Below are 25,433 nucleotides of genomic sequence, written 5' to 3' on the forward strand. Positions count from 1 at the left end.
CCGGTAATGCGGGCTTTACACGAGATGACCGATCGTGCAATGCATCGTCGGGGTCACAGTTTTCATGACGCACATCCGGCATCGTACACGATGTCGTCTTGTGTGACACCTCCTAGCGACGCAGTACTGCTCACAAATCGTGAGTCGTGTACTCGTCGCTAGGTTTCATAAAATAGTTTAATAAAAATGGTGCCGGTTGTTCATCGTACCCAGGGTAGCACACATCGCTCCGTGTGACACCCCGGGAACAATGCACACCGCTTACCTGGGTGCCGCGGCACCTGCCGGCTATGCGGAAGGAAGGAGGTGGGTGGGATGTTTACGTCCCGCTCATCTCCTCCCCTCCGCTTCTATTGGCCGGTGGCTGTGTGACGTCGCTGTGACGCCGAACGTCCCTTCCCCTTCAGGAAGAGGATTTTCGACGCCCACAGCGAGGTCGCTCAGCAGGTAAGTACGTGTGACGGCACATTAACGACTTTGTGAGACACGGGCAGCGATTTGCCCATGACGCACAAACGACAGGGGGGCGGGTACTATCGCTCGTGCTATCGCACCATAGATAGTACTGTGTAAAGCCCGCATAAGTCTGACCCCTTACATGGCACAAGGCAGGAGGACAGCTGGACTGGAGCTTTAATTGCTGTGTCAGTGCTTATAATGCAGGCATGAAGTATGGCAGGAGGCCTACTGCATTTTGTACCAGGTTACAATGCCATTATACATACTGTATACAGTTAGGTCCAGAAATATTTGGACAGTGACACAATTTTCGCAAGTTGGGCTCTGCATGCCACCACATTGGATTTGAAATGAAACCTCTACAACAGAATTCAAGTGCAGATTGTAACGTTTAATTTGAAGGTTTGAACAAAAATATCTGATAGAAATTGTAGGAATTGTACACATTTCTTTACAAACACTCCACATTTTAGGAGGTCAAAAGTAATTGGACAAATAAACCAAACCCAAACAAAATATTTTTATTTTCAATATTTTGTTGCGAATCCTTTGGAGGCAATCACTGCCTTAAGTCTGGAACCCATGGACATCACCAAACGCTGGGTTTCCTCCTTCTTAATGCTTTGCCAGGCCTTTACAGCCGCAGCCTTCAGGTCTTGCTTGTTTGTGGGTCTTTCCGTCTTAAGTCTGGATTTGAGCAAGTGAAATGCATGCTCAATTGGGTTAAGATCTGGTGATTGACTTGGCCATTGCAGAATGTTCCACTTTTTTGCACTCATGAACTCCTGGGTAGCTTTGGCTGTGTGCTTTGGGTCATTGTCCATCTGTACTATGAAGCGCCGTCCGATCAACTTTGCGGCATTTGGCTAAATCTGAGCTGAAAGTATATCCCGGTACACTTCAGAATTCATCCGGCTACTCTTGTCTGCTGTTATGTCATCAATAAACACAAGTGACCCAGTGCCATTGAAAGCCATGCATGCCCATGCCATCACGTTGCCTCCACCATGTTTTACAGAGGATGTGGTGTGCCTTGGATCATGTGCCGTTCACTTACTTCTCCAAACTTTTTTCTTCCCATCATTCTGGTACAGGTTGATCTTTGTCTCATCTGTCCATAGAATACTTTTCCAGAACTGAGCTGGCTTCATGAGGTGTTTTTCAGCAAATTTAACTCTGGCCTGTCTATTTTTGAAATTGATGAATGGTTTGCATCTAGATGTGAACCCTTTGTATTTACTTTCATGGAGTCTTCTCTTTACTGTTGACTTAGAGACAGATACACCTACTTCACTGAGAGTGTTCTGGACTTCAGTTGATGTTGTGAACGGGTTCTTCTTCACCAAAGAAAGTATGCGGTGATCATCCACCACTGTTGTCATCCGTGGACGCCCAGGCCTTTTTGAGTTCCCAAGCTCACCAGTCAATTTCTTTTTTCTCAGAATGTACCCGACTGTTGATTTTGCTACTCCAAGCATGTCTGCTATCTCTCTGATGGATTTTTTCTTTTTTTTTCAGCCTCAGGATGTTCTGCTTCACCTCAATTGAGAGTTCCTTAGACCGCATGTTGTCTGGTCACAGCAACAGCTTCCAAATGCAAAACCACACACCTGTAATCAACCCCAGACCTTTTAAGTACTTCATTGATTACAGGTTAACGAGGGAGACGCCTTCAGAGTTAATTGCAGCCCTTAGAGTCCCTTGTCCAATTACTTTTGGTCCCTTGAAAAAGAGGAGGCTATGCATTACAGAGCTATGATTCCTAAACCCTTTCTCCGATTTGGATGTGAAAACTCTCATATTGCAGCTGGGAGTGTGCACTTTCAGCCCATATTATATATATAATTGTATTTCTGAACATGTTTTTGTAAACAGCTAAAATAACAAAACTTGTGTCACTGTCCAAATATTTCTGGACCTAACTGTATAACCAGGTTCACTCTGTTTATTGACTTGTTTCTTCTTCCGAACAGGATATCCTATGTTTGCAGTGTAAGCAGATCGTCACCATCCTTATTAACATGGCGAAGTCTTCCCCAATCCAGGTATCATGTATATTAAGTATATATTATCAAGTATATATGTATATAGAAATAAATACTGCTCCCAATATCTAAGCTGATAAATGGTATATTTATGAATGGTATAAAATAAATGGGCACTCAGTAAAGCTTTGGAGATTAGTAGACATCACAATCTTATTCTCACCAGCTGTAAATTGTATCTCAGAAACTTCAAAGTTGGAGTAATTGATGCTCTGACATTGGAAATCTTGATCATGGAAAAAGTGAGAAGTGAACGTCCGGGAGGATTATAGTTACCACTAAAAACAGTTGTAAGGCTGGTTGTCGGACGCGCGCTAATATTTTAGCTGAATTCCTATGTGATTGGTATGGATTGATTTTCCTACATTATATTTAGGTAGAGTGTCTGTTATAAAAACGTTTCCAAGATTATAAATCACCAGGACAAGTGTATTCAAATTATCTCTTCGGGGAGGAAGGAGACGAACTCTAGCGCCACCTATTGGAAGTAGCACTCCAATGAGTCTTGTCATATGACTTAGGGGTACTTTGCATGTTGCGACATCGCTACTGCGATGTCGTAGGGGTCAAATCGAAAGTGACGCACATCCGGCGCCGGTAACGACGTCGCAACGTGTAAAGCCTAGATGCACCGATAAACGATCGCAAAAGCGTCGTAAATCGGTGATCTGTGTAGTGTCGGACATTTCCATAATTTCGCTGCAGCGACAGGTACGATGTTGTTCCTCGTTCCTGCGGCAGCACACATCGCTGTTTATGAAGCCGCAGGAGGGAGGAACTTTTCCTTACCTGCCACCACCGGCTATGCGGAAGGAAGGAGGTGGGCGGGATGTTTACGTCCCGCTCATCTCTGCCCCTCCGCTTCTATTGGCCACCTGCCGTGGGACGTCGCTGTGACGCCGCATGACCCGCTCCCTTAGGAAGGAGGCGGTTCGCCGGTCAGAGCGACGTCGCAGGGCAGGTAAGTGCCTGTGAAGCTGCCGTAGCGATAATGTTCGCTACAGCAGCTATAACAAGATATCGCATCTGCGACGGGTGCGAGTACTATCGCGCTCGGCATCGCTATCATCGGCTAGTGATGTCGCAGTGTGCAAAGTACCCCTTAGGATTTATGCCAGATCAGAACCTCAATTTGCAGGCACGGTTTTGGGATGATTGTCCCTCGTCAGTGCAAAGTATGAGATCTGATCTGGCTATATGAGAAGCTATAGTGGGGTCTAAGAGGAGAACTTTTCTCCTTGCGCAGGATAAGTGTAGTCGTCTGTGAGCAAGCAAGGAATTTTGGGAGATTTACACACTGAGGACAGAATTATGAATGCAGCTTTGTAATATTCTACAATCTGCAACCAAAGATCAATATAAGACGTTACTTAATTGTATATGCAAATTGTGGAATGTTCAAAAATTGTTCTATAATTAAGGGGACAGGGACAAGTTATGCTTACCTTTATGATACTATCCCTGCCATTATATACAGCAGGTTTCTCATCTATTCTTATCCATTGTCTTCTGCTTGCAGTCCATTATCAAAAATTTTCTACATGAGCAATGTTCCAGAATCCCTCCATTCCGGACAGAATGCATTAAGATGGTGGACGAGTATGAAGAGGTCTTAATAACTGTTCTGGAAAACAAGTTTGTAAGTATTCAGCTGCTTCATATAACATCACATACTCCATCTGTTATCAGTAATTATACCAGTCCAGCCGATGGGCACAGCAGGCATTGCCTACGGGCGACACTGGGGGAAGGCTGCAGTGGGCACCGTAGGACCCAACAAGCCTTGTACACTATTAATGAAAATGTTCAATATGTTGGTGACCTGCTTTACCTAACTGTTTATATGATATCATTTACACCCTGAACCGTCACTTTATAAGGAAAGTGTCCTCACTTAAAAAAATGCAAAATTTGCTATGTTTTATGTATTGACTCTAAATAAATTGGCGGCATAGACTACTCTTAGATGGCTGACATGGTGACAGGGAAAACTTGGCCTGATCTCACATTGTTTGGGCCACTGTCTCAGATTCTTAAAGGGAACCAATCACCAGGATTTTCGTATACAACCTAAAACCAGTGCTATACTGGCACTATCAGGCTGATTCTATACATACCATTAGTGGTCAGCTCGGATGTTTAGGTTTTAAAACCCAAGAAAGTAAAGTTTATAAAATCATCAGCTTCTTGAGTGACAGCAGCTGAGGATCAGATAATATCTGGGGGGTATTCATAGTTATCCCCTCCCCCTGTTAGAATTAGCAAAAGTATTATACAAACGATTCACTTTTTCCCTTGCAGGACCTGTGTGAGGTCAAACCCATGTGACCAGAAGGGGCGGGGCCTCAGCCAACAGAAAAATGTTGCTTCCTGGTATCAGCTTTGTTAGCTGAGGCCCCGCCCCTTCTGGTCACATGGGTATGACCTCACACAGGTCCTGCAAGGGAAAAAGTGAATCGTTTGTATAATACTTATGCTAATTCTAACAGGGGGAGGGGATAACTATGAATACCCCCCCAGATATTATCTGATCCTCAGCTGCTGTCACTCAAGAAGCTGATGATTTTATAAACTTTACTTTCTTGGGTTTCAAAACTTAAACATCCAAGCTGACCACTACAGGTATGTATAGAATCAGCCTGATAGTGCCAGTATAGCACTGGCTTTAGGTTATATATGAAAATCCTGGTGATTGGTTCCCTATAATGGTGGTGCCTGGTTTAACAAGAGACTGTGACATGAGGTCAAGTATGGGGCTCGATATGTGTATATATACAACTGTGGTCAAGATTATCGGCATCCCTTGATATTAAAGTCTGGCTCCACTACTTTATATTGATGACCTATCCAAAGGACCTCGTGAACTTACAACTCTCAATATGTAAGAACGGTATGGAGATGCTGTGAGTTGTTGTTATCAGTTATTATCAGACTGTGGACCATACCGGAACCACAGTACTGATGAGACGTAGTCAATATCGACAAGTGAACATTTATATTCAGGTACATTATAGGTGACATCTTCTATGATTGAGTTGTTTCTTTCTTTTTGTCTCCATCTTGTCCAGAAGCCATGGTGACTTTTCACATCCACAGCTCTTCTCTGCAGACTTACCTCTTCTCCGGTCTTCTGCAACACATCCTGACATAGTGCCCTTAAAAAATAAAGAGTGTTATTAACATTCCCTCAGAATAACAATATCTGTCCATTTTATGCTCTAAATAAGCCTCCACATTGTTAGCCTTGATGAGGTATAAATGCCCCACTGTCTGCCATTATCATATATATCCACCACACCGTCTGCCCCAACGAACCATGGCCTATACTATGGCTGTCCCCTCTCTATTGTTTTCCCTTACACTCTCTATAGCTCCACATTGTCCCCCCACCATGCTAACCTCTCCTCATACTGTGCCCCCATTTAACACTGCCCCTCTCAATATGAATACTGTGCCCCCTTTTCACAATATGCCTTGATACTGCCCACCACGTTGCCCTCTCCAAACTGTACCCCCTCCTCAAACTGTTCTCCTTCACAGTATAATCGTCACCACAGCCATTTAGACTGTATGATATCCCCAACAGCCCCCAATATACACTATGATGTCCACGACAGTGCCCATGCATTATTATGTCCAGAACAGACCCCCAATATACACTATTACGTCCACCAAAGCCACCTATACAGTATAATGTCCTCAACAACCCCAATACAGCATGGTCATCACAGCCCACTTTACAATGTTATGTCTCTACAGTCCCCCACAGTCGCATATGCATTATGATTTTGTAACGCCCTGGACTAGCCAGGTCGTCACAGGTACGACAACACGACACCCCCACCCCGAGACAGGCACATCAGTCAGACACAAAATCCTTGTTGCCTCCCTCCAGGGGCTGATGTCCACACCAGGTGGGTTGGAGCCAGGCGGTTGGCCCCACCCACTGAGGAGTTCACAGTCCTGGAGGCGGGAAAAGGAAGTCAGTACAGTTAGGGAAGTGAAAGCGAGAAGGAGTGAAGGAGTAGTGGAGGAGCAAACTGACAGTGTCCGGGTACGTGGCCCGGGCACTTAGAGCAAGGTTGGCAGACGGTGGTGGCCGTCTGCAGGAGAGGCAGATCAACGCGGAGCCGTATGATCGGGGACGGGCGGTGGCCCGCCAGTACTGAACCGGGGAGCGAAGTGAAGCCAGCACAAACTGGCAGGGCCTGCGGACCCCGACCAGGCTTGGAGTCGCCATTAATAAGGTCAAATCCGTCAGTGACCGGAACCCCAGGGGTTTCCTAACAGCCAAGACCCGATTGAAGGCAACCGTCCAACCAACAAAAAGAAATACAGCTACCGCCAGAGCTAGAGTTCCAAGGGCCAGAGCCTGCGGGCAAAGGGGCTCCTCCGGCACATACACACACTGGGGAGCGGGTTACCGGTGGGAAGCCATCGGGACCGAACATCCACAAAAGGTGCAGGGAAAGGCAGCCACCACCAACCGTCCGGGAGAAGTCACAGCAGCCGGCTGCGGGACCCGTCCATCCAGCCGTTTGGTTTACCAGAGACTTTGCGTACATTTGTGGCTGAGTGAGTAAACCGTGCCTTCCGGCACCGCGCTGCACAGTCCCCGCGATCCTGCACCTTGCCAGCCCTGCCTGCCCGTCACCTCACCGGGCCCCGGGACCACCAACCCCTACCCACGGAGGGGGGAAACAACATCCCAGCTGCTCGCTACCATCGCTCCCGGGATCCCCGTCAATAGCAGCGGTGGTGCCCAACCTCACCACAACCCGTGGGTGGCGTCACGGACCAAATCCCCAAACCAAACTACCCCCTTTCACTCACGGGTGAGGAGCGCCGCTCGAGTCCCCGGATCCGGCCCACCGCTCGAGCCACCGAGCAGCAGCAGCAGCAGCGCTGGACCTGAGCGTGGTGAGCGCAGCGCCCCGCCGCCCGCGACAACTTGGCGTCACGAACAGGATCTTACCGTTCTGCCAGCTGGTAGAAGTGCGCCTTGTGTTCCGCCAGCGGTGTCCGGCCGAAAAATTTCAGAATCCACCATCTTGGGCGCGAAGATTTTCCCGCTCGAGCGTCTTCTCGAGCAGTGGAGGCGCGAAAGCCGAAGCCCCGCTCCTGAAGAGGAGGTGCTGAGAAAAGACCAAGGGGGGACGGATGGTGTCCGGCTGCATGTGAACCGAGGCCATAAAAACAGGGACGCCAGGACTCTGTCAACAACCCAGTTCCTGGAACTCTGAAGCTGCGATACCATATCAACCCCGCCTGCACCACCCGCGGCCCAGCAGCCCACGCCCGGGACCGTGGCGTGGATGAGGGCCCGAGTAACTGAGTCTAACCAACGTCATCGGAATCAGATACGTCTCCTGGCGGAGCAGTGGACCACCGAGGTGGAAGCGCTGGTTGCGATTGCCCAGATGCACGAGATGGGAGCCGACGTGACGGAGCTGGTGAGTGACCCACGCCTCCATGTCCCACAGGGACCGGCCGCTGCGGCTGGGAGACCCGGTCCGATCCTGACCTTTGTACCGTCCCTGCCACCACCCATGGGGCTCCCCAGCACTAACCTGCCTGACCTGCTGCCCCGTACTACGGCGGTGGGGCCCGAGATGCTGAGTGCCGAAGGCCTGGAGGACAGAGAGCGGAAGGGGGCTGCGGGCTCGGATGCCGCTCCGACTGGTAGCGATCCACCTGGCGCGGAGGAGGTGCCTGACCGTGAGGGAGTTAAGAGTGATGATTCCGGGCCCGACACAGAGCCATTTTCGGAGTCCGGAGAGGCAAGTGGGAGTCCTCGCCACGGCGGTGGGCCGGTAGCTTTCTATATGACGCGCGCCGGTGGAAATGGATACCGGGCGCCCCTTTCCCAACAGGCCTGCCACCGCATGTTTGAAATATTGGCGGCGGAGGGTGAGGCCACCTCGGAGGAAGAGTTGGAGTAAAGCAGCGGTACCTCCGTTGCACCGTTGCACCGTTGTCCCCGTTGGGACCATCAGTACCGTTAACCTGTTAAGTGAATGACTGTGAATCAACCAAGTAAATCATCTGATTATCCGTCCGAAGAGAACCGTCCCCGTTGGGACTGGAGTTGTTGTCCCCTGATTAACCGATGATTACTCCCCACCGTGCATAAGAAACTGCTTATGGACATGCCTGAGAACTTGCAGGGCACCCACGAACTAGTGGGATTGTAAATATGTTGGGGCATGTTTTCCGTTGCCGCCTCCGGAGAGGCTGATTTGGAGGATGGGCCTGGAGGAAAGAGATGGCCCAGGCCCACCACTACCGCAACCGGTGGCAATCCTCCGGGGGTCAGGGGTCCCACATGGACGTGGGGTCCCCTGAAGTGACAGTCGGGTGCGAGACACCGTACCCGTTCCCGCTCGGGCAGCCTGGATCTGGACTGGGGTCAAGGGGTGCTGCCCATTTTCTTAGGGGCAGCCTCAGGGCCAGGTTGCTTGGGTGGTAGAGCGGAAGCCGTCCGTTGTTATTAAACTGTATACATGTGTTTTGCAACGTTAAAGTACCGTGCCTCCCGTTAAGAGAAGATTTATAAATATGCTTTTGGTGAATGTTTTCACATGTTTTTATATCTTTTGCAGTTGAAAAATAAAACCGGTGATGGATGGGCAGCCCGCAGACGGTCTGCATTTAACCAAGGGGAAATGTGGCGCCCTGGACTAGCCAGGTCGTCACAGGTACTACAACATGACACCCCCACCCCGAGACAGGCACATCAGTCAGACACAAAATCCTTGTTGCCTCCCTCCAGGGGCTGATGTCCACACCAGGTGGGTTGGAGCCAGGCGGTTGGCCCCACCCACTGAGGAGTTCACAGTTCTGGAGGCGGGAAAAGGAAGTCAGTGCAGTTAGGGAAGTGAAAGCGAGAAGGAGTGAAGGAGTAGTGGAGGAGCAAACTGACAGTGTCCGGGTACGTGGCCCAGGCACTTAGAGCAAGGTTGGCAGACGGTGGTGGCCGTCTGCAGGAGAGGCAGATCAACGCGGAGCCGTAGGACCGGGGACGGGCGGTGGCCCGCCGGTACCGAACCGGGGATCGAAGTGAAGCCAGCACAAACCGGCAGGGCCTGCGGACCCTGACCAGGCTTGGAGTCGCCGTTAATAAGGTCAAATCCGTCAGTGACCGGAGCCCCAGGGGTTTCCTAACAGCCAAGACCCGATTGAAGGCAACCGTCCAACCAACAAAAGGAAATACAGCTACCGCCAGAGCTAGAGTTCCAAGGGCCAGAGCCTGCGGGCAAAGGGGCTCCTCCGGCACATACACACGCTGGGGAGCGGGTTACCGGTGGGAAGCCATCGGGACCGAACATCCACAAAAGGTGCAGGGAAAGGCAGCCACCACCAACCGTACGGGAGAAGTCACAGCAGCCGGCTGCGGGACCCGTCCATCCAGCCGTTTGGTTTACCAGAGACTTTGCGTACATTTGTGGCTGAGTGAGTACAACCGTGCCTTCCGGCACCGCGCTGCGCAGTCCCCGCACCTTGCCAGCCCTGCCTCCCCATCACCTCACCGGGCCCCAGGACCACCAACCCCTACCCACGGAGGGGGGAAACAACATCCCAGCTGCTCCCTACTATCGCTCCCGGGATCCCCGTCAATAGCAGCGGTGGTGCCCAACCTCACCACAACCCGTGGGTGGCATCACGGACCAAATCCCCAAACCAAACTACCACCTTTCACTCACGGGCGAGGAGCGCCGCTCGAGTCCCCGGATCCGGCCCACCGCCCGAGCCACCGAGCAGCAGCGCCGGACCCGAGCGTGGTGAGTGCAGCGCCCCGTCGCCCGTGACAATTTCACCCACAGACCCCTATACATTATGATGTCCCCACAGCCAAGGTATAATGTCTCCCATTATAATGTTTCCCATATAATATGATGTCTCCACAGCTAGCCCTTCTTGTAATTGTAGTAGAGGGCACGGGGCAGGAATGTGTAGTAGTCATGACAGCAGGGGAACAACAGGTTACAGCACAACCTGTCATTAACCCCTCACCTCCCCGTCACCGCACCACACACAGGAGGACTCTGTAACAGTCTCAGGGGTCGCACATTTACTTCTCTTCATCAAGCAATATAGTTCAGACCCGGGTCTTTCTTATGCAAAACATTCCAACTTTATTCCTGGGATCTTCACACAACTTTGGTCCGCATCCTGCCGGCACCAGTATCCGTATAATAGGGGTTCACACTTCATACACTTTCGCATCAATCGGTTCTCTGGCACTCGGGCACCATCTACATTACGTGAGCCTCTCTTTCCCTCACTTTACTTTATGTACCGCACAAGGGTCCGGATGCATCCAGGGGTCTCCCCTTCATGCCAGGCCATCCAGACATACCCCCACAAACAAGAGCACACTGACCAACCTTTTTCGTGAGTGAGGGGTTCTTATGTTTCCTGCCAGCAGACACCGACGCCAACTCCCGACCGTCCGACTAAACCCCTCTCCCTGGGGGACATGGCTCCATCATCAGTACAGGATCCCGTGTGTCGCAGCCGTGGGGGTGACCTTTAGGGTCAGAATTCTTTCGTTGGGGGCTCATTACTCTACATCTTCCTGGGGACTCTCCTCCCTTTCTACCATTAACTTTCTCTTATATACACCCATGTTCTCCTTCTCCCTCTGCCTACCCAAGTGCCAGGACATACACATTGCAACACTGCCACATGGTGGCGAATGATACAAATATTTACCGTTACAGGCCATAAGTGTTAAGTGTGCCAGGAATAGATGCAGGGGTGGGCCTAACCCTTAACCCCCCTACATAATGTCCCCATAGCCATCTTCTTGTATTATCACCACAGATAGCCCCATGTATGTCTTCACAGCCAGTCCATGTTATGTCCTCACAGCCTGCCCCACGCATGTTTTCACATCCAGCATCATGTATATACCCTCATCCAGCCCTTCTTAAGTCCTCATAGCCAGCCCCTCTTATGTCTCCACAGCCCGCCCCCTGTTTGTCCGCATAGCCAGTACAATGTATGTCCCCACAGCCAGGTCGTCTTATGTCTCCACAGCCTGTCCCATGTATGTCCTTACAGCCAGCCCCACATGTCTCCACAGCCAGCCCCATGTATGTCCTCACAGTCTGCCCCACATGTTTACACATCCAGCACCATGTATATACCCACAGCCAGCCCCTGTTTTGTCCCCACAGCCTGCCCCTCTTATGCCTAAATAGTCAGACCCTCTTGTGATGTCCCCCATTCAGTGGCAAATATAAGAAAAATAAACTTATACCCACCTAATCCCGGCTCCCTGTCCAGGACAGCTCTGTTTCTTCTTCTATCCTATTCAGCAGTGGGCGCTGGATGGTGCCGAGACGTCACTGAGGAATTAGAGACTGCACCAGACGGGCTACGTCTTAAGATCAGTATACAAAATAGATTGACGTCGGCCAAAGCCGCCGATAGCAATGGGTTTGTCCAACAGTCTAATGTGTATGGGGGTCCCAGCAGCACATGACTGTAAGGGGTACTTTGCGTGCTGCGACATCGCTAGCTGATTGTAGCGATGCCGAGCGTGATAGTCCCCGCCCCCTTCGCAGATGCGATATCTTGTGATAGCTGCCGTAGCGAACATTATCGCTACGGCAGCTTCACACGCACTTCATACACAGCGATGTGTGCTGCCGCAGGAACGAGGAACAACATCGTACCTGTCACTATAGCGAAATTATGAAAATGACCGACACTACACAGATCACTGATTTACGACGCTTTTGCGATCGTTTATCGGTGCATCTAGGCTTTACACATTGTGACGTCGTTACTGGCGCCGGATGTGCGTCACTTTCGATTTGACCCCGACGGCATCGCAGTAGCGATGTCGCAACGTGCAAAGTACCCCTTAGGATCCAACATGTCCGATTTCAGAATGCTGATCCTTTTGTTCTCTAAAAGATAAGCCACCTCTAGAGATGCCTGGTTATGGCTCTTCTCATAGAGAACACATGAGCACTCGGCAGAGCAAGCGCTCCTGTGCATGGGAGAGATAGCTGCTGGTGGAACAATTGAACAAACCATCGTTCAGCTATCAGCTAAATATATGAGGGGCTTAAGACCGACAAACTGTGTCCACAGCCTCCTTGGATGTAGATCCTGTAACGGTAATGCCTTATTACAATTATCCATTTTCTTATAGAATCCAACTTCAATTTGCACTAAATTAAGAATATGCCATTCTGATGAATCCCTCCACTGGGACCCAGATCTTCTCATCAAACCAGCGCTGGAGAACATCTTCCCTCTCGTCCAGGAGACTATACAGACTATGCATGCCAAGGCGACCCAGGTAGGAAGAAGTCATGGCGCTGTGTCTGGAGAAATCACAGACCCTTACTTGCCTTAATAAGGGTACAACCACTAGTGTAGGGCACCTGCCGGCAAACCTTTGGCTATATTGATTATTCTGTGTATTATTGAGTTTACCAATCTGTATTGATGTTTCACAGGACATGAAAGAAGAATGGCCGATCCCCATGCCACTTTGCTGGATGTGTAAATCTTTTGTGCAGAGATTCGAAGCAGCGATCCCAAAGGTAAATTCGGTATTACCTTTACTGAATACACTGCATATACAGTGTGTCCACCCATATCCTGTCCACCGCCATTAATTTGAGAATGGCGGCAGCTATAGGCATAGAAATGGTGTCCAGGTATAGTAAAGTAGCCATGCGCTACGCAATGAAACCACCTATTGCACAACCTGGTGGAAAAAAATGGAGTAAGCATTTTTATCTCGAAAACGGAACGAGATAGAGAGAAAAAAGGGAATTTTGTTTACTTACCGTAAATTCCTTTTCTTCTAGCTCCTATTGGGAGACCCAGACAATTGGGTGTATAGCTTCTGCCTCTGGAGGCCACACAAAGTATTACACTTTAAAAAAGTGTAACCCCTCCCCTCTGCCTATACACCCTCCCGTGGACCACGGGCTCCTCAGTTTTGGTGCAAAAGCAGGAAGGAGATAACTTATAAATTGGTCTAGGTAAATTCAATCCGAAGGATGTTCGGAGAACTGAAGACCATGAATTAAAAGAACAATTCAACATCAACAACATGTGAACACAAAAGAACAACCAGCCCGAAGGGCACAGGGGCAGGTGCTGGGTCTCCCAATAGGAGCTAGAAGAAAAGGAATTTATGGTAAGTAAACAAAATTCCCTTTTTCTTTGTCGCTCCATTGGGAGACCCAGACAATTGGGACGTCCAAGAGCAGTCCCTGGGTGGGTAAAAGAATACCTCAATAAAGAGAGCCGAAAACGGCCCCCTCTACAGGTGGGCAACCGCCGCCTGGAGGACTCGCCTACCTAGACTGGCGTCTGCCGAAGCATAAGTATGCACTTGATAGTGCTTCGTGAAAGTGTGCAGACTAGACCACGTAGCTGCCTGACACACCTGCTGAGCCGTCGCCCGGTGCCGCAATGCCCAGGACGCACCTACGGCTCTGGTAGAATGGGCTTTCAACCCTGAAGGGAGCGGGAGCCCAAAAGTACGGCAGGCCTCGAGAATCGGTTCCTTGATCCACCGAGCCAGGGTTGACTTGGAGGCCTCAGAGCCCTTACGCTAGCCAGCGACAAGGACAAAGAGCGCGTCTGAACGGCGCAGGGGCGCCGTACGAGACACGTAGAGCCGGAGTGCTCTCACAAGATCCAAAGAGTGCAAATCCTTTTCACACTGGTGAATTGGATTAGGGCAAAAGGAAGGCAAGGAGATATCCTGATTTAGATGAAAAGAGGATACCACCTTAGGGAGAAATTCCGGGACAGGGCGCAGAACCACCTTATCCTGGTGGAAAACCAGGAAGGGAGCTTTGCATGACAGCGCTGCAAGCTCAGACACTCTCCGAAGTGATGTGACTGCCACCAGGAAGGCCACCTTCTGAGAGAGACGGGAGAGAGAGACCTTCCGCAGCGGTTCAAAGGGCGGCTTTTGAAGGGCCGTCAGGACCCTGTTAAGATCCCAAGGTTCCAACGGACGTTTGTAAGGTGGGACCATGTGGCAAACCCCCTGCAGGAACGTACGGACCTGCGGAAGCCTGGCTAGACGCCTTTGAAAAAACACGGAGAGCGCCGATACTTGGCCCTTGAGAGAGCCTAGGGACAAACCCTTGTCCATTCTAGATTGAAGGAATGAAAGGAAAGTGGGTAAGGCAAACGGCCATGGAGGAAGGCCGTTATCAGAGCACCAGGACAAGAAGATTTGCCAAGACCTGTAATAGATCTTGGCGGACGTTGGCTTCCTGGCTTGTCTCATGGTGGCAATAACATCCTGAGACAACCCTGAAGACGCTAGGAGCCAGGACTCAATGGCCACACAGTCAGGTTGAGGGCCGCGGAATTCAGATGGAAAAACGGACCTTGTGACAGCAGGTCTAGGCGGTCTGGAAGTGCCCACGGTTGACCCACCGTGAGATGCCACAGATCCGGATACCACGACCGCCTCGGCCAGTCTGGAGCGACGAGAATGGCGCGACGGCAATTGGACCTGATCTTGCGAAGTACCCTGGGTAGCATCGCCAGAGGGGGAAACACATAAGGCAGTCGAAACTGCGACCAATCCTGTACTAAAGCGTCCGCTGCCAGGGCTCTGTGATCCTGAGACCGTGCCATGAAGGCCGGGACCTTGTTGTTGTGCCGTGACGCCATGAGATCGACGTCCGGCGTTCCCCAGCGGCGACAGATCTCTCGAAACACGTCTGGGTGAAGAGACCATTCCCCCGTGTCCATGCCCTGACGACTGAGAAAATCTGCTTCCCAGTTTTCTACGCCCGGGATGTGAACTGCGGAGATGGTGGAGCCTGTGACTTCCACCCATTGCAGAATCCGCCGGACTTCCTGGAAGGCTTGACGACTGCGAGTGCCGCCTTGGTGGTTGATGTAGGCGACGGCAGTGGCGTTGTCCGACTGGATTCGGATCTGCCTGCCCTCCAGCCACCGATGGAAAGCCAATAGGGCTAGATATACTGCCCTTATCTCCAGGATATTGATCTGAAGGGACGATTCTATTGGAGTCCAGGTTCATTGAGCCCTGTGGTGGAGAAAAAACGCTCCCCAACCTGACAGACTCGCGTCCGTGGTGACCACGGCCCAGGTTGGAGGTAGGAAGGATTTTCCCCGAGACAGAGATGTGAGTAGGAGCCACCACTGAAGTGATGTTTTGGTTGCCAGGGAAAGAGAGACATTCTTGTCGAGGGAAGCCGAACTTTTGTCCCATTTGCGGAGAATGTCCCATTGGAGTGGCCGTAGATGGAATTGCGCGAACGGCACTGCTTCCATAGCTGCAACCATCTTCCCCAGGAAGTGCATGAGGCGCCTTAAGGGGTGTGACTGACTCCGAAGAAGTGATTGCACCCCCGCCTGCAGAGAAAGCTGCTTGTCCCGCGGTAGCTTGACTAACGCTGGCTGGGTCTGAAACTCCATCCCGAGGTAAGTCAGTGATTGGGACGGCGTCAACTTGGATTTCGGGAAATTAATGATCCACCCGAACCGCTGGAGGGTCGCCAAAGTGACGGTAAGACTTTGTTGACACGCCACCCGAGAAGGGGCTCTGACTAGGAGATCGTCCAAGTAGGGGATCACCGAGTGGCCCTGAGAGTGCAGGACCGCCACGACGGATGCCATGACCTTGGCGAAAACCCGTGGTGCTGTCGCCAGCCAGAAGGGCAATGCGACGAACTGGAGGTGTTCGTCCCCGATGGCGAAACGCAGGAAACGTTGATGTTCGGGTGCGATCGGCACATGGAGATAAGCATCCTTGATGTCGATCGATGCTAGGAAGTCTCCTTGTGACATCGAGGCGATGACCGAGCGGAGAGATTCCATCCGAAACCGTCTGGTTCTCACATGTCTGTTGAGCAGCTTGAGGTCCAGAACGGGACGGAATGACCAGTCCTTTTTTGGCACCACGAACAAGTTGGAGTAAAATCCGCGACCACGTTCCTGCATGGGAACGGGAATCACAACTCCTTCGCTCTTTAGAGCGTCCACTGCCTGAAGAAGTGCGCCGGCCTGTGCGGGGGGTGGGGAAGTTCTGAAGAAACGAGCCATAGGCCGAGAGCTGAACTCTATCCTGTAACCATGAGACAGAATGTCTCTCACCCATCGGTCTTGAACGTGTGGCCACCAGGCGTCTCCAAAGCGGGAGAGCCTGCCACCGACCGAGGATGTGGCTAGGTGAGGCCGAGAGTCATGAGGAGGCCGTCTTGGAGGCAGTGCCTCCTGCGGCCTTTTGGGGGCGTGACTTGGACCGCCACGCATAGGAGTTCTTCCGGCCTTTCTCCGGCCGGTTGGACGAAGAGGATTGGGGCTTGGCGGAGGGACGAAAGGACCGAAACCTCGCCTGGATTTTTCTCTGCTGAGGTCTCTTAGGTTTGGACTGGGGTAAGGAGGAGTCCTTTCCCGAGGATTCTTTAATAATCTCATCCAACCTTTCGCCAAATAAACGGTCGCCAGAAAAAGGCAAACCAGTTAAGAATCTTTTGGACGCAGAGTCTGCTTTCCATTCGCGCAGCCACATGGCCCTGCGGACTGCCACGGAGTTAGCGGATGCTACAGCCGTACGGCTAGTGGAGTCCAGGACGGCGTTCATGGCGTAGGATGAAAATGCTGATGCCTGAGAGGTTAAGGAAGGAACCTGCGAAGCAGAATTCTGCGTGACAGCATTAATCTCAGTGAGACAGGCCGAGATTGCTTGGAGGGCCCAAACGGCCGCAAAGGCCGGGGCGAAAGACGCGCCCGTGGCCTCATAAATAGACTTCACCAAGAGCTCTATCTGTCTGTCAGTGGCATCCTTCAGGGATGAGCCATCGGCAACAGACACGACTGACCTAGCAGCCAATCTAGAGACTGGAGGATCCACCTTGGGAGAGTGTGCCCAGCCCTTAACGACTTCAGGAGGAAAAGGATAACGCGTGTCAGTGTGCCGTTTAGCAAAGCGCTTGTCCGGGACCGCTCTGGGCTTCTGGACAGCGTCCCTGAAGTTAGAGTGATCAAAAAACGTATTGCGCGTACGTTTGGGGAATCTAAATTGGTGTTTCTCCTGCTGAGCAGCAGGCTCCTCTGCAGGAGGAGGAGGGGGTGAAAGATCCAACACCTGGTTGATGGACGAGATAAGATCATTTACCAAGGCGTTCCCCTCAGGGACATCAAGGTTAAGGGCGAAGTCAGGGTCAGAGCCCTGAGCTCCCACGTCCGCCTCGTCTTCCTTAGAGTCCTCCAGCTGGGATCCAGAGCAGCGTGAGGAAGCCGGGGAAGAGTCCCAGCGAGACCGCTTAGCCGGCCTGGGGCTGCGATCCGGGCAGGAGTCCTCCGCCTGGGACCTAGGGGCTATCCTGGGAGCGCGCTGCGGCGCGGACTGAGAAGGACCTGGAGGAGACAAACTAACAGAGGCCGGGGCCTGTGAAGTGCCCGGCCTGGACTGCAATGCCTCCAGGAGCTTAGATGACCATTTGTCCATAGAGTGTGCAATGGATTGAGACAGTGACTGGGAGAGTGTCTCAGCAAAAGAGGCCAACGACGGTGACCCTGTCACTGCAGAGTGTTCAGGGGGAGCCGGGGGATCTACATGGGCCGAGGGTCCCACAAGTGCTCGAGGCTCCGGCTGAGCAAGCGAGGCAGGAGTCGAGCATTGCTCACAGTGAGGGTAGGTGGATCCCGCAGGCAACATAGCCCCACAAGAGGTACAGGCCGCGAAAAAAATCTGCGCCTTAGTAGCTTTGCTCCTTGTGGACGACATGCTGTTGTCTCTTAGGAGAGTGACCACTGAGGGTATATGGGAAAAGTGTATCAGCCTTCCCAAACAGATATATATATCAATATATATAGGTATATATATATATATATATCCCGGCACCCTAGGGGGACCAGCACCATGACCGGTGTGGCTTACCAACCGCTAACGAGCGGTGTGTGACCTCCAGATTCCCTGTCGTGGATCCTCTGGGTCTGCAGAGCTGTGTCTGAGTAGCATCCACCGGCAGAATGCTAAAAAATGGCCGCCGGAGCTCTCAGGGGAGGAGTGGAGCCGAGGGTGGCGCCAACAAAGAGCGGGAATCTGGAGTCCCCAAGTGGTCAATGAGGGTGGGGGGAGACATGTAAAGATGCTCCAGCCCTCAGAGCCGACGTCATGTCGGTAAACCCGCCCTTACCCCTGACAGGCAGGCCCGGGGGCGGGATTTTGCTCGACTAGGCCGCGGCGAAGCCGGGGACTAAATTTAAGGCCGTGCCCGACAAGCAGGCATGGTCGGCGCGGAAGTCCGCCGAAAAAAACAAGGGACGGAACTACCGCGGTTTCCGGGGAGAATGAGCGATCTCCCTCCCTGTACAGTCCCCGCATGGGGACACAGAGTACCTCTAAGTTGCAGGGCCCGGTCCCTGGGGGTGAAGAAGCTCCGGTCCGGCAGATTCTACCAGGGGCTGCGGATGGAGCCCGGTCCCAGCACGTGGATGACCGGTTAGGATCCCACTTCTCCCAGAGCTGCATAAGGGATGGTGAAGGAGACGGCATGTGGCTCCAGCCTCCGTACCCGCAATGGATACCTCAACCTTAACAACACCGCCGACATAGTGGGGTGAGAAGGGAACATGCCGGGGACCCCCTCGGGGTCCGCTTTTCTTCCATCCGTCATAACTATGTATGAGAATGCATGAGTGGATGTGTGCCTCCTTCCACACAAAGCATAAAACTGAGGAGCCCGTGGTCCATGGGAGGGTGTATAGGCAGAGGGGAGGGGTTACACTTTTTTAAAGTGTAATACTTTGTGTGGCCTCCAGAGGCAGAAGCTATACACCCAATTGTCTGGGTCTCCCAATGGAGCGACAAAGAAAAGGGAATTGCAAAGTTGTAGTGCATTAGGTATATATAGGTAGTTTCATTGCGTAGCGCATGACTACTTTACTATACCTAGACACCACTTCTATGCCTATAGCTGCCACCGTTCTCAAGTTAATGGCGGTAGACAGGATATGGGTGGACACACTGTATATATATATATATGGCAATGAATAATGGAGCGCATATGTTTATATACTCGCCTGCTGATAGATATCTCATATATACAGGAAGCCATTGCAAAGGGTGCATCCCAGCTATGCCTGGCGCTGCCTCTGAAGCTAAGTGGGGTGTGCCAGTGCCTGGTAGAGAAATATGTTGTCGTTATATTGAACACCATATTGGGTAAACTGGGACCAAAACTGGTGTGCGGACTATTATTCATGTGCGTCACGGAAGAAAACTGTGTGGCCGGTGAGTCCAGAAGATATGGTGATCTTCCCCCTGTGAAAGCCAATTTACTGTATGTTACCACAGATCAATATTCCTTTTACTTCACTTATTAGGACCTGGAGTAATGCCAGTGCTGGAATCTGATATCACCTGTGACACCTGTCTGGCCATCACCTCCATCGTGAAGAGTACGCATGGTGCCAACATGACTGAAGAAGGGATCAGTGAAGCTCTCTCCAAAGTGTGCACCTCCGCAAAGGACTGGAAGGAGGTAAGAACTAGAGGAGCAATTGTCACGTATGGGAATAGCATGGCTTACCTAGTACCTGGTAAACCCCCAGAAAATGTTACCACACGTAGGGAACACAGGGGTCATGATACAACGGAGGTCCCTGCCACTAGGGAGAGGGGTGAGGGGACACCTCCTGAACTCACCTCATGCTGATTCCTGAGCTTCCTAGCGTCCCTATACAGGTTCTTGCAATCTGTCGCCGAGCTGGATACATTAGACCCTCAGCTAGCCCTACACTCACCCTGGCTAGTGAGCAGGTCAACAAGATCACTAGTCTCACCACTACAATACAGAATCACAAGGGTTGAAATACAAACAGGGGAAATAGTCATGCAAAGGAAACACCACATCTGCACACAAGACAAATGTCTTCCAGCACAAGCTCCTTCCAAAGTGGACCACATAGAAATGAATTCAGTTTCTATCACAGGCATCATGTGATCAGATCACATGAATTAAATAGTGAAAGGGAGTGATCCCAAAGAGCTGCATCTGAGATTGGAAGCTACAGCCCGCAGCCAGGCAGGAAAGGGCGCTTAACCCTTACAGCACCACAAGCAGGGAGATGTTATCAAATAACAGTAGTGAAGCCGCTAGTGGCAAGGCGCTGTGACCTTCTGACACCAGATTCACCCAGGGACTCCCCTGAGCGAGATACACACATGACAGCATTACCTTCTAATAGTACCAGCAGAGGCGGACATATCATTGGTGCAACCGCACAGGGACCCAAGAGCTGAGGGGGCCATTTCTACCTCCAAAGTCGGTGGAATTGTGCATTTTGATGAGTTATTGAACTGCAAAGGGCTCATTTACTGTTTTTGCACAGGAACCCTTTCCCTCCTGTGTCCATAAGTGAGTACCAGATAATAAGTTCCCTTCGGGCACAAACCCAAGAACCTCCGCCTTCCCTGATTTTCATTTGGTAATCTCATCCAGCAAACATTAGCCATCTAGGACCATGTTCCCATTTCACTGCATTTTTTCTGCAGGTGTCCACCCCAAAATACGCAAATCCAGGCCATTGCTTTGTTTTGCCTTTTTTGGTGCATTTAGTTGCGTTTTTTTCAAGGCATTTTTATTGTGCAGAACCTGAGGATTTCTACACTTATAAAGACGTGTAATCATCAGGCTCTCCATAGAAGCATAATGTTAAAAAAAAAACGTGCACAAAAACATGCAGCGGAAAAAGCAACGTGAGAACATGGTCAAGACTGTAGAGCATTTTGCAGTGTTTTTTAGGCTTGTAAAAAAAAGACGCACAAGATTCATGGCTTTACATGTAGCTTAGGGGGTGTTTTGTTTTTTTTTTTTGTCAATCAGAATTATTTATATTTTTGGCCTTTTTTAAAAAAAAAACAAAAAAAAAAAACAAAGACTCAGAAATGCACCAAAAGCTGGGGTAAGTTCACACATTGCGAATTTGGTGCAGATAATATACAGGCTTCGCTGGGGAATTGCAGCAGATTTCAGACTTTCAATTGTTTAAGTTAAAAATCCACATAAAAAAAATGTACACGTCTCATTTTAAATTCCGCACCTCATGTCAATTACTGCGCAGATTGTATAGATGAGATTAGTCAGGGCCTCATGTTCTTTGATGGGACTGTGTCACGCTGCAGATTTTCTGCACCTAAATTCAGTGTCAACTTACTCTAAACAATGCGGCATAAACACCAACAATACAAAGAAAACAAAAACTAACAATGTGTGTGAAATTACTTTAGGCTATGTGCGCACTGGGAAATGAAATTTCCTTGCGTAAATTCCGCAGGCTCTCAAAGATGTTATCACCTGCGGAAAAAATCCGCATCAAATCCGCACCAAAATCCGCATGCGGATTGTCGAGTTTTGTTGCGGATTTGGTGCGGAATTGGTGCGGTTTTTCCGCAAGCTATTCCCTGCGTGATTTTAGATTAGTGAAAACCCACAGCTACCTGCGGAAAAGAAGTGACATGCACTTGTTTTTGCTGCGGGATTTCCGCAGCAAAACATGCAGCTGTCAAATTCCGCCCAGTGCGCACAGGATTTTTTTTCTCCATAGGATTTGCTGGTGATTCACTGCAGAGATGTTATGAACATTTTCTTCAGCGAAACATGCAGCAAATCCGCGGAAAATCCGCGGCAAAATCCGGTAGGTGCGCACATAGCCTTAAAGCGCCACGCCAGCGTTTTTTTTTTTTTTTATTTTTAAACTTCTCCGCTGAAGTAGAGGTTTAAATGTCTGTCTGTCTTATAGTCCTCTGCTGCCATCTTCATCTTCTACCGCCACCTCTCCGGGCAGCCTCCTGTGATTTGTGACCTGCTGGCAGTTCCAGTGTTTCATGGCGTGCCGGAGATCACAAATCAATGTAAGGCCGGTTTTCGACGTCCGTGTTTAATCAGGTAGAAGCCACACGCATGGTTATGGTCATACGTGTGACATGTACCGGAGAAAACACGTCTGTGAAATAAAAAGATTTCCTATATTCACCTGTATCCAGCCCTGTTTTCTTCGGCTCTGCTGCCTCCCGCTCATTATATTCATTGATTATTCACTGCACTGAGGAGCTGGAAGCCGGAGCATCACGGGGAACAGCCCCGGGGACAGCATTGCAGGAGACAGAGCCGAGGACAGCATCGCCGGTGACAAGTGAGTATCCAGCAAGCAGTGTGTGTGCAGTGACGTCCAAGAGATCATTGGAGTTTCCAATCAACTCTGATGACCTCCTGATGACACCCCCGCGACATCCGTGCTACAGCGAGTGTCACAACGGTGACTTCACAGGTTCATCAGAGTTCATTGGGAACTTCGATGATCTCCTGGACTTCACTGCACATACATTGCTTGCTTGCTGAATACTCACCTGTCGCCAGCGATGCTGTGCCCAGCGCCATCCCCAGTGATGCTGGCCCCCGGCGCAGTCCCCAGGGATGCTGTTCCCGGTGCTGTCTCCAGCGATGCTCCAGCTTCCAGGTCCTCAGTGCAGTGAATAATCTAGGAGTATAATGAGCGGGGATCTGAAGCGGGAGGCAGCAGAGCCGAAGAAAACAGCGCTGGATGCAGGTGAATATAGAAAATCTTTTTATTTCAAAGACCCATGTTTTCTCCGGTACGTGTCACATGGATCACATCAGTATGTGATCCTGTGATACCCGTGCTGCCGACAGACATGTCTCCTCCATGTGTGTGTGGGACCTTGCGGGTTCACATGGTCTGTGTGACAACCGGCCTAAGTCTATGAGAGCCTCATTCTGGCTCTCATAGACTTGAATTGAGCTCCTGGTCAGAAGTTACAGGCACAAGATGGTGCCTCAGAGAAGGATGAAAATGCCTGAGTGGCTGGAGATCACAAATCAATGTAAGTCTATGAGAGCATCGTTCTGGCTCTCATAGACTTGCATTGAGCTCATGGCTGGAAATAAGTTACAGGCACAAGATGGCACTGCAGAGAAGAATGCAAATATCAGAGGTGAATATAAGACTAGGGGCAGGGAACCTGGGATTTAAAACACCACTTCAGCACCGAAAAAAAAACAAAAAATGCTGGAGTGATACTTTAAGAGAGCTATTGACTTGGCTTACTCCATGCACAGCCTTGGTAGCCTTGATAGCCAAACCAACACTAATCAATCCTTTGTTATATCTGATAGCGTATAATAAAAAAAGGTTTTACTGGAATTCATGAAAATGCTGCCACCTAGTGGTTATATTTCAATGCAAAAACGTAAATGGAGTAATTATTTATATGATTACCGCTATACATCAGTTCAATAGGGTTCCTGCAATGTGCGTGATGTTTTTCCTATGTTCTCAGTGTTATGCCTTCATCCAAGAACACCACACAGAACTATCCGGTCTTCTCCAGAAACCTTGGGATCACAAGATCACCTGCCAGGTTGGTATCGCTAAACATTACAGCAAATTACATCTACATCACTTAAAGGGAATGTATCACAAGGTTTTTGCTCCATATGAGAGAAACTTAATATAGAGTCAGACTCTGATTCCAACGATGTGTCACTTATTGAGCTGCTTTGAGAACTAGTATGCGCTATATGTGCCTGCCCCAGTACTATTTGGCAGCTTACTGCCTATGCACAGTGTACACAAAAACATATGCCAATCAGTGGTGGGGTGGGTTATACAGAGAACTGCTAGATCTGTAGCAGATAAAAGCCCAGTAAGTAACACATCACATCGAATATTTGCAAATAGTCGAATAGCGGCGACCTATTCGGAAAATATATGCGAAGCCGAAAATTTGAGGTATTCGATCATCCCTAATTGTTACCCTTTTGATTATCAGTGTATATGTATATCATAAAACACCTATTTGTCTATAGACACTGGGCGCCTGTCCAGCTCCTTCTAAGGCCATTCATGAGAACACTGCCTGTGTATCCGGACCCTCATATTGGTGCCAAAGCCTGGACAATGCAAGAGAATGTAAGGTAGGTGATGATCGAGGCTCCAGAAAGACCAAGGTTGTCCAAAGCAGCATCACCGGCGTTCTCCACTCTCCCCATGCTGCTTATTTGCATTGGACAAATCTGCAGTGGATTTCTGCCGGGAATATCCAGATGTTACTGCCTCTTAGTTTTACAGTGCTAGTGTTGTGGTACTGCGGCGTATATGTCACATCCACTGATTCTTAGTTTATGAAGTGGACACTTATTGAGGACTCTAAGATTGCGATAGCCGCTATTTTGTGCAGAATTTTTGATGCAAATACATCCTGTATGGACGTAGCCTAATTGTGGTCTAGTGGATAAGCCCCTACGGTCAGCGGTCAGTTTTCAGCAGACATCAGATGTCCACGAAGCACAGACCAGCAGCAGGTCTAAATTGAGCCATAAGGCCGCTTTACACACAACGATATCACTAGCGATCTCGTTAGCGATGTGACACGTCCAGATCGTTGCTACGATTTGTCTAGATCACTCATAGGTAGTTTTGTAGCGGTCACACGTAGACATCTCACAAACGATCAGCGATATATTGCTTGACCAAGGCGGTCGTGTGGATACCATCACGCAGCAATCCTCCCAACGATTCCGGCAACGACATAGGCGTATAATTGTGTCCGCCTTATCAACCATGCCTGCCAAATCAGAACGCAGTTGGTACCACCAATCAGAGCGGAGCAGGCGTGGAGCATTGCTCGTAACGACACACCCGTGTCGCTGATGACGGACGCACTAACGATGTTGTTAGTCATTGGCTGGGTGTCAAACATAGCAATATGTCTGCTGCGTTCCAAACGACGAACAATATTTTGAAAATGAACAACGTGTCAACGATCAACGATTTTCGCTATTTTTAAGTTCGTTCGGAGTCGCTCGTAGGTGTCACACGCAACGACGTTGCTAACGACGACGGAAGTGCGTCATGGATACAGTGACCCCG

At 50.2% G+C, this 25,433-nt stretch overlaps 1 protein-coding gene across 1 annotated transcript in view; it reads left to right on the forward strand.

Annotated features, from left to right (window-relative positions):
* Nucleotides 1-25,433, forward strand: part of SFTPB (surfactant protein B) — a 46,235-nt gene that overhangs the window by 13,641 nt on the left and 7,161 nt on the right. The window contains exons 3-10 of the mRNA XM_075342975.1: nt 2,433-2,504; nt 4,024-4,143; nt 12,673-12,822; nt 12,983-13,069; nt 19,590-19,773; nt 19,866-20,023; nt 23,842-23,922; nt 24,371-24,478. Coding sequence (XP_075199090.1) covers nt 2,433-2,504; nt 4,024-4,143; nt 12,673-12,822; nt 12,983-13,069; nt 19,590-19,773; nt 19,866-20,023; nt 23,842-23,922; nt 24,371-24,478 — 960 coding nt within the window. The remainder of the gene's footprint in view (nt 1-2,432; nt 2,505-4,023; nt 4,144-12,672; nt 12,823-12,982; nt 13,070-19,589; nt 19,774-19,865; nt 20,024-23,841; nt 23,923-24,370; nt 24,479-25,433) is intronic.

Source organism: Anomaloglossus baeobatrachus, chromosome 4, assembly GCF_048569485.1.
Source record: "Anomaloglossus baeobatrachus isolate aAnoBae1 chromosome 4, aAnoBae1.hap1, whole genome shotgun sequence".
In the NCBI taxonomy this organism is placed as follows: domain Eukaryota; kingdom Metazoa; phylum Chordata; class Amphibia; order Anura; family Aromobatidae; genus Anomaloglossus; species Anomaloglossus baeobatrachus.